This window comes from Meleagris gallopavo, chromosome 2 (assembly GCF_000146605.3).
Source record: "Meleagris gallopavo isolate NT-WF06-2002-E0010 breed Aviagen turkey brand Nicholas breeding stock chromosome 2, Turkey_5.1, whole genome shotgun sequence".
Classification (NCBI taxonomy): Eukaryota; Metazoa; Chordata; class Aves; order Galliformes; family Phasianidae; genus Meleagris; species Meleagris gallopavo.
The window spans coordinates 75,295,850-75,305,678 of NC_015012.2; the positions used below are offsets into that span (position 1 = coordinate 75,295,850).

At 40.7% G+C, this 9,829-nt stretch overlaps 1 protein-coding gene across 1 annotated transcript; it reads left to right on the top strand.

The window, feature by feature from the left end:
* The first annotated feature begins 3,529 nt into the window (after positions 1-3,529).
* Positions 3,530-9,118, top strand: AKIRIN2 (akirin 2). The gene is made up of 4 exons (XM_010707640.3): positions 3,530-3,737; positions 4,241-4,390; positions 8,059-8,130; positions 8,437-9,118. The coding sequence occupies exons 1-4, from the start codon at positions 3,545-3,547 to the stop codon at positions 8,445-8,447; spliced, it is 426 nt and encodes a 141-aa protein (XP_010705942.1). The 5' UTR covers positions 3,530-3,544; the 3' UTR covers positions 8,448-9,118.
* The last annotated feature ends 711 nt before the right edge of the window (positions 9,119-9,829 follow it).

Genomic DNA, 9,829 nt, shown 5'->3' on the forward strand with positions numbered 1-9,829 from the left:
GGGGAGGCTGCAGAAAGGATTGGTTGTATGGAACACACACCTCTTACCATCATACATAAGATTGCTGCCTGAAGTACAGTGTCTGCTTGAACTTTGGCACCAGTAAAGGTGGCAGCGAGTCCAGTTTAAAATAGCTGACGAATTCTGATGTATGTGATTCATGTTCTCACTTCAGTTTCATAGTCTTAGAGAGACTTAGTTAATTTGGGTTTTCTTTAATGAGTACACCTCCAGATTCTAGATTTTTATGTATGAAGTAATTCATTAAATGAAATAACTGCCATTGTCAAAAAAGGCAGTTTGGGCCTCCTTATTTAAGGAACACAAAAGGAACATGTCCTGTGTCTGACACCAGATAAACGCCCGTTTTAATTCAGTCGTCAACTGCAGAGAGAACAGCTGGAGTTAATTGGAAGTGCAGGAAATTAAGAAACAACTTGAAAAGGCAAGAAGGCTTTCTGGGAGCAGAAGCATTAGTAAAAATAAGGTGAATAAATGTGAATAAATGTGCGTTGCCTGTATTCCTTCAGTGAATTTGGATGCAGTCCAGCTATTCTGTGCTTTCCTGAGAATTATACAGTAAGTGCATCCCTTGATAGTTAAGTGAAATGTTTTTACAAAGAGTTGTCGTTCAAATCAGATCCAGATCAGTCTTAATCAGGTGTTGGTTCAGTGACATCAAATTAACATTCAGGCTTGCATTTAAAACAAATCACGAAGGCAAGTGGTAGATTTTATGTCACTGTATGTCAACTAAAACAGACCTACTCAGTGTTGGGTGCTGCCTGCTTAATTTCAGATATTCCAAGTCCAGTTACTCACGTGCAAAGTCATTGAATAGTTTAGTGCTGTGTTAAACAAGCGAGTTTCACTTGTTAATCTTCATTTTACGAGTGGAGGGCATTAGGAGGTGAATCACTGTCATTGGCACGGCCAGGTTGCGTGCTGCTGGCAGTGCAGTGCCGAGCACCCACCTCTGGGCCAGTTCTGTGTGCTCACCAATGCTGCTTCACATCTCCTGAATCAGTCTGTATGTAGGAATTCTGTTAGCCAGCACAGGCTAACTGCGTGCCCAAGCCTTCTGGCAGGACTTCAGGTTCCAGGCTTTTTTCTGTCTTCTTTTTCTTACCTGGTGGCTGTTTGTAGACAGTGTGCTGCTGTCATTTCTGCTCCCTACTGTGTTTGTTTAGTTGCAGAGCTTTCCCTGAAGGTAGCTGTGCAAGCTGTCAAAGGAGCTTTTACTGGGAGGTGATGTTGCAGTAGATCTGTCCATAGCTTTTTTCTTACGATTTATGATTGTCAGAGCAATACCAGAAGATGGCAGATTAGAAGTAGATGAAGCTACTATAATGTTGATACATTTGTGTATTCCTTGGTGCATGGAACTTTACTTTCTGTTCCAGTTGTACTGTTTGTTCCCGGAGTCAGTACATGGTTATTTTTTCCCCTTTTAATCTTGCTTGTGCTCCTTCTGCTCTGGTTGGGTTCTGTACATTCTCTCTGAGTATTTTCTGTGTAATTTGTAGACATGGTTAGGGCTGGAAGAAACCTGGCTGATGGCTGTTGGTTTAAAACTGTTGATTGGAGTCTGTTCAGATTTTTTCTTAACATTTTTAGAGGTTAATCTGGTATGAAAATATTTCTATGTATAGGTAATATTAAAGAGAGCTATAGAGAAGATTTAGCAAAGAAGAGAAGATTCCAAATTTGGCTGATATTTTTGCAGTTCATACAGAGTTTGTAAAGCAAAATGTGGCCAAGACCACATAGTTGCAGTGGAGGATCCATGCATGGTTATGTTCACCATGTAACATAAATACAGTGTGTATCCTTGCAGTCAAGTTTCTTAGAGCATAGATGGTGTTTCTTGAAGCTTTAGGATAGGTGTGACTTTATCAGCTAACTGGGTTCCCGCTCAGAGGTGAGCAGTGTCCCCGGAGCCAGAACAACACTTGATTCTGAGGAAGAGGTTTGTTTTGCTGCTGTAATGCTGTTGAGTTAAAATGTTGCAACACCACCTCCCAACATCTGATACCGCACCTATGTGACAAGTTCTACCTGGGGTTCTACTTCAGTTTGGAAGCCTGAGTCTTTAACCTGATATGTGTATTTCTGTACCTCAGTGGAGTATAGTTTGTAGTTTGTCCTGCAACAGTGGGAATCCTCCAGTCTTCACCTTCCTCAATTTCCTTCATTTCCCTACTGGGCTCCTTATATTATCTGCAGTTGCTGCTTCTTTGAACCACGTTACCGTAAGGGACAGAACCGTACAGGCACTGTGGGCGTAGGATTGAAAAGGTACAAATTGCAGAAGGCTCTTGGTCCAGGAGCAACATCCAAACAAGCTCCTTGGAGAAAGTGCTGATACTTCTGTTGGTGGAATTGATTTCCTCGCCTGCAAATGGGAAGCCCCTAGATTGACTCGTGCAATTAAAAAGCAGCCACCACCACTGAACCTCTGAACCAGAAATTGACTAATGTCTGCTTCTGTTTGATCTGGCACAGGCTTCAGCCACTTACTGAAACAGCTTTTTGCCTAAGTTAACTTGCTTCATATGGGTGCTTACAAGGAAATGTTCAAATGTACCTCGAACATTTGGTTCACAAACGTAGAAGGTTTCATGGCGTTGCATTGAACAGAAACAGGAAGGAACTGAGTTGGAGCTTTTTGCAACCTGACACAATCACAGCCAGGTGTGTGTATGTGAGCCTTGAAAGGCCATCTCTGCCATAAGTCTAGGAGCTTGGTGTCCGGGAAGCAGACAGTTTAGGGAAATGTGGTTTTGTTTGATTTATAAATAGGTTTGAGCATTTAAAAGAATTGTTGTAGGAAGGGAGTCTTTGGAGTTCTCTCTGTTTGAAGGTCTCCTGGAGGAGTAGGGGGGAAGGCATTTTTTCCAAGGATGGCCATTTTGCAGCTCTGATGTTCCTGAGAGCTTTTTGTTGCGTGGAATTTCAGAGAGGAAAAGCCACAGGGTTGATAATTTTGTTGCAGGGCTTGCTGTTTTCCTTGGAATTTCTCATCTCAACAGAGCACCTGCTGTATTACCCAGTGCTGGGCAAATGCTGACTTGCCTATTGCTGTACTCTCTTAAAAGAGGCTATTGATCCATTCACAGGTTTATTTGGATAGATCGGAGGCTGTGAAGTGTTGTGGATGGCATTTGTTTTTGCCTGTTGGTTTCCACTTCTTGGAGGGCTTAAGCAGTAGCTGCTTTATGAATGTTTGGTCAGAATTGTTTCCTTCTCTACTTTGCTGCTTAACTTAATTTTTATCTGTGTGTATCATCCAGGTTTTGGTTCCTACTTTTCAAAATTAGACTGTTTAATGTTAGCAGTACCCCTGGCACTGGCACTTGACCTTAACAAATGTATTTTGCTCGTGTGTTTTCTTGTGAAAATGCTCTGGACTTAGCTTCTCAGTTTCATTTTTTGCTTTATGTCCTGGGTAAAATGTTACCATTCTTGGGGACTTACGAGTTTAGTTGTTAGCATCTCTTGATCGTCTACATTTGATGTTCTAGTGGAAATAAAGTTAAGTGAAATGCTGACATGTGATTTTAGGTTTAATTCCTTTACTGTTTTTCTTCTAGAACAAATTCTGTACAACATAAAACAGGAGTACAAACGCATGCAGAAGAGGAGACACTTAGAAAATAGTTTCCAGCAGACAGATCCTTGTTGTTCTACTGATGCACAGCCACATGCATTTCTTCTTACTGGACCAGCTTTGCCAGGTAACCAGAGCATTCTGTGTAATTTTGGTGTGTGTTCTCAGATTCTGAGGAAATAATTTTCCCTTGTTGCCACCTGTATTGTTGCACTTTCTCACCAGTTACGATTTCTTTTTTTTGGGGGAGAGGGGGGCAGTAATAGCATTAATCTGGAAGCTTACCAGGTTTTCTTCTTTCCCTGTCACTGATCTTGTAATAGGCTGTTACAAAGCAGCTGTCTTTGCAAGAATACGTTGTAGTTTTAATATAAAATAGAAGCTTGAGTTTGTAAATGGCAACTGTCATTTGTGCTACACTGTGTAACGCTCCTGGTTTTTGCTATAGATATCCTCTTTTTACAGATAAGATTCCCTTTAATTTGAAGTTTTCAAGTGGCACAGAAACTCTTCTCCAAATAATTTGTAAAATTCCTTTAATGTAAAAGGTGTGAGGAAAACTGATTATAATACTGGTTCTGAACTCCTTGCAAGGAGGATGTGGGTTATGCCCCAGTATTTTTGTCTTAGGTACTTCATCTGCAGCATCATCACCATTGAAAAAAGAACAGCCTCTGTTTACTCTCAGACAAGTTGGAATGATCTGTGAACGTTTGCTGAAAGAACGTGAAGAGAAAATCCGTGAAGAGTATGAAGAAATTTTGACCACAAAACTTGCAGGTATATTAATAGGTCAAAATAATGTGCTGGCATGAATTCAAAAGCTTTTTTTTTCTTCTCATTTTTGTATTACACCATGTTTTTTTGTGTTTTTTTTTTTCCTGAGCTAGTCTGATTAAGGAATGAGATTGCATACAGGGCAGATAAAACTGTGTAGACTCTTTGATAGGATTTTCTGTTCTGCGCTGTCTTGGATAGAAACCGTGACTCCTGGGTATTACTAATCAATGGAAACAGAGGTTTTATTTCACATAGAACTTTCTCTCGCTGCCGTGTTGGAATTGATCATTTCCTCTTCATTTTTTTTTGCCAGAAAGACTTTCTATTTTACTTCTTTAAGAGCTCTTTGTGAAGGATTTTTTTTTTTCCTGCTTGGAAACTGACTTCCTTTTTCTGGAATTTGGCAAGAAGACACAGTACCTAAGACTTCCCTTTCTCTTCCCAGTACTTACATTACACTGCTGCCAGTGGTGTTGAGTAGCTGCTTCAGTGTCAGTAATTTAGCTGCATTTCTGTTCCCCTGTGTTGAATTCTTGCATTTTCTACCAATCAGCCTCGTGTCAGCTTAGCTTTTGATAAGGACCTTGTTAATGCCAGCTTTGTAAAAAGGACTTTTCTTCAGTTGTCAGTGTCCTCTACTTCTAAGTGCTTTGCTAACGTCTGAGGACCTAATTTGATGTGTTCAGAGATAGCTGCCTTCACAATATGATGTGGTGTGTAATGCCTGGTACGACTGTAATGAACGTTTCAGGACACTCTTTGGCAGTGAGCTTGCTTTTGAATACCTGTTGCCGTTGTGTCCCACCTGAAAACACATCAAATTAAAGTTAGCAAATCTCTAGATTCAGGAGCCAGCCCTTCTTGGGTGTTGCCCATGCGGAAGGTCACCAGGCTTGTGTCAGACTGCTGGGTTGCACACGACAGTGTTGTGTCTGCACCTGAGCCTGTGTTCATGTTCTGTGCTTTCTGATCTGCCACCCTGAAGTCAGTGGTTTTTTTTGTATATAACTAGCCCTATATACGAGTTTTCTTTTGACCTAATGTTTCATATCTAGATTTTTCTTTCTTAACCTGATTCAGACTGATTAATTGAAACTAGAGTCTTTTTTGTCTTCTAATTTATGGATGTTAGGAACGGAGTCCTTTCTTACATTCTTAAATGCATTTCAGTTAGCAGTGATAATAATAACTAATTGAAGACCAGATATGCTCATTGATATGTCTTAGACAGTCTTTGAATCCAACTTACAGTTCTTTACAGCAGGAACCTCTGGCACAATGTGTTCTTGTGTCAGTCTGAAAGGGAACTTCTGGGAAGGGGAACAGTGCCTTCTCTTAGGGCCTGAGGGCAGCATACAGTGAGATGAGATTACATTTATTTCCTTGTAGGGTGATCTCCAGAAGAACTAGTTATTGCATCCCACATATCGTACCAGTAGTGAATTCTTAGTATTACACAGGAGTTTAGAAGTAGACTGCTAGAAGAATTGAGCATAATTCCTTCCACAGAAGACCACTTGCATCTTTCTGCTGACAGAGTGGTCATATCCTTCTCTTAACTCTGTACAGTGAGTTCTTACAGACTGGGGAAATTAATGGAAATGTAACTGGAAGTGATGTAACAAATATTGACTAGCTTCTTTCAAGTGACTGAACGGAATGTTTGGATCTTGGATATTTTCTTCATTCCTTTCCTGAATCATGCTTTTCTTGGAGGTAGTTAGCCAGATACTGCCTTTTTTGTTTTCTTCTGCCATGTTCTTTGTGAGCAGAATTGCCTTTCATGTAGTGTGAGTGATGGAGTGATGAATGGAAAGCTGCAGTCTCTGTAATGCCCCGATTTCTCCTCCCGTCCCTGTTATTTGAAACCTCTGTGTTAGTGTAAACTTAGGTTTGCAAAATCCTTTGCAGATTTGAGAACCAGAGGGAAGACCGATGCAAGGGGCTAAGTGAAACTTCAGCTTGAAAGCAGTTCTAGAACCTGCTTGTGAAAAATAGCTGTATTACTGCAGTTCAAGTTATGTATTCATAGTAATAGTGCTTGTGTTCCTGGCATTTAGCCATCTTTTGACTTGAAATAGCTAAAACCTGTTGTAGGGGATTCCAGTGGTGCAAGTATCTTTACAGGTGTTCATTTTGGTTTTCATCAGTTTTAGTATAGATCCTTTTAGCTTTGGATTCCTTAACTTTCTTATGCTGAATACCACAAGAAGGGGTTTTTCAGTAAGTGTAGATTCTTAAAATTACCAAAACCAGATTTTTAACAGAGACGGTGCTACAAAGTGGCAGTGTGTGTGGACCTAAACCTGTAAAGAAGGAAGCTCGTAGGTTTATTTCTGGCCTTTAATATATTCTTTCAGGAAAAGTTCTAGTTGCTGTTGTTTTTGGAAATGGTTTTTGGGCATCAAATCCTTCAATCTGCTCTTTGTTCTATTTTCTTGTTTGGCTAAGATCCTCACGTGGCTGCTAAAAAGCCATCAGTCAGAAGTGCAGTGAGACAGAGGTTCTGCTTGTGGGCAGAGGGGAACTGGCCGCCACGGTGCTGGGCCCGCTCGCTCAAGGCTGAATGTGCTTAGATGGCCGGGCTTTGGGCTGCTGCTGCACTGCTTGCTGATTACTGATACGCTGTTTACTTCAAAGGTGAAGCTCCTCCCTGCAAGAGGATGGGGACTTTAATGGGGCAAACCTGTGGGACTAGGAACTACTACAAATCTAACTGCATTTTTGGTTGAAGATTGCCTTCTTTGACCTTGCCCTTTTCTCAGAACACCCCACTTTGCTGCACATGTATTTTCCCACAAGGGAGGAAGGGGAATGGAGAGGAGCGGCATCTGGTAGATATTACTCTCCTTGTTCAATTTCCTAGTTCTGAAAGGTGATATCCTGCTGATGAGTGCACTATTAATACTGAACAAAATATTGCGAATGTATGGATGTGTGCATAGAAATGATAGTATTTCTGGGAAATAATGCTTAGTTCAAAGCCAAATAAATACGTTTGATATCTCAGTTCTGTTTCAGGTCACTCAGTGGCTCTTCCCATGAAGTTCAGAGTCAGCTGCATCTATCTCCCCTGTTGTGGCTGCTTTTGTGACTAGAATTAGTCAAGTGTTAGCCACTTCACATCTCATGCTTTTAGTTTGTCTGTGCTTTTGATTTCCTGGTAGAAAGTATTTCTAACTCTGTAGCAAATCCTTTTCCCATACTTCTTTGTTTCCATTTCATTAAATTAATTTTCTTGCATCAGGTAGTAATAGGAGCAGTGAGAAGTTACACTTCCAATGCTAGCACTGACCACAATGCCATGTTTGTTTAACTACTTTGCCCCTGATAGGCATCTGTGAAATGGGCACATTGTTACTTTAAAACATTGTGACGCTTAGCAGGTACTAGGTATATTGAGATCTTTGTGTGCATGTGATGCACTTATGTGGGAGAGTATTACTGCTTTTCTATGGGAAATCCTTTTAATTAAGGGGACGTACTGCAGTGTTGTTCTTTGGGAGTGGAGGAGAATGGCAGCTGTGAGCTGTGTGAAGGCACTTGAAACTACTCCTAGTGGATGTGTGTTTAATTGCTATGATCTGTATGGTATGAAAAGTAGCCTTAAATATTTTTCAGCCTGAGTTAATCTTAATACTCATACTTGTAATGCTTCATGCTTGCAGAACAATACGACGCGTTTGTGAAGTTCACGCATGATCAAATCATGCGACGATATGGAGAACAGCCTGCCAGTTGTGAGTATCTATTTCTTCCGCTTCCTGCAGCAGCATTAGGTTACTGACCTTGCAAGTAGCTTAAATGGCCATTGTTTGATGCTAGGCTTCAGCTATAGGCCCCGAGGTAAAAATGCTTGATGTTGACAGTATGGAGAATCAAGGCTGAAAGGAAGACGTGTGATAAAATGCAGCTCTCGCTTAAAACACGGAGCTGTCTCCCATTACGTGCTGGTTTTTGAAACAATTTGAGTATTGCCGTAGCAGATTTGCATAGACCTGGCTCTTGTTAACAGCATTATTAATTCTTTTTTTTTCTCTTTGCAGACGTTTCATGAATCACATTTTCTGCATATGTGGGCTGCCCTATCCACCCCGTTTTATTGTTGCAAGCTGTCCCAGTAATGACTTGCAGCAATGCCATATTTTTTCCCCCTGTGAACACAGGTTATTTCAAGCTTTTGTCAGTGGCAACCACTCTTATGCAGCAACTGGTTTTGGAGTGCTCCCTGATGTCAGTACCACCTGGATGTGGACCTTTGCTACCTGTAATAATACCAGTGGCCTCATTTGCTGTATCATTACAATTTGGCTTCTTATGTTAATAAGTTTGAAAAAGTAAAGGATTAAAGCTGATGTTCTAGAAGTTGCCCTTCACTGGTTGTGTAAATAAAAATGTAGAATGACACTTCTGACTGAAGTTAGTGTGGTTTTCATAACTGTGCACTACAACAAAGCTGTAATCACAGTTAAATTAGAATGTAATCCCAGGACAATTTTAAGCAAATAGCCCACAGTACTGCCTGTGAAATAGTGAAGGAGGGCATTTCTGTATTCCATGACTTTTTGGGGGTTAAGAATGGGTTTATATGATTTCTCATTTTTGTAGTTTTTATTTATTCTCTCAGTCTTTAACAAATGTTTATTGCTGCAATTTTTCAGTGTATCATTGTTTTACTGCCCTTGTAGTACTGGAATTTAGTTGGAAGAATAAAACATTTACTTCTAATCTGTTTGTTTTTAATACGCAGGTGGAACTTTTGCCGTGTATGAATAAACTTAAATCTGAGTGTTTAAATGAAAACTTTATTTACCAGCAGCAGTGGGTGGGTCAGAATTTTTAGAGAAGGAAAAAAAGTGGATGAAAATGTTACGTAAGTCTTCAGAGGCTGCGAAATGTGTTAGGTTGGATGCGGTCTGTAGTTACGGAGGCATGTTTGTTATACAACTGACAGTGCTGCTTTAACTGACTGCCGCTGACTCAACAGCTGTGCTCATCTTCCTTCAGTTTTGAATGACACATCAAAGGAGATGTGATCATGAGATAGAGCGGCTGCTTGCACCACGAGCTGCAACTACCCAGGTGCTGGAAGAGCTGGAGGTGTGCAATCTCTGTGTGCTGGTCCAGGAGTTTGTTCTTAGATATGCTCAGCTGTTTCCAAACTGCTGTATCAGGGGTGGCTGCTGTTGTCTGTGCAATTCTGAGTCACTGTAAATGACTGAAATGTTGTTGCCACATGGTGATTCCAGATCTCTGTGCTATGGGTACAAGTATTGCCCATCACATTACTTGGATTATCTGTTTCTGGGACTCAGGAGCTTTTTTAAGTAATCTCTTGGTTAAACTGTTCTCTGCATTAACTTACTGTCAGCCTCCGCTTAAGCAGAAGTCTGTATGCCTCCACTTCGAATTAATGGGGAGAAGTTTTAGTCAAAATGT

Coding starts and splice junctions, on each gene's coding strand:
- AKIRIN2 (XM_010707640.3), top strand. CDS start 3,545: ATGCTGACATGTGATTTTAGGTTTAATTCCTTTACTGTTTTTCTTCTA. Junction 3,738..4,240: donor TACTGGACCAGCTTTGCCAG/GTAACCAGAGCA, acceptor TTTTTGTCTTAG/GTACTTCATCTGCAGCATCA. Junction 4,391..8,058: donor TTTGACCACAAAACTTGCAG/GTATATTAATAG, acceptor TCATGCTTGCAG/AACAATACGACGCGTTTGTG.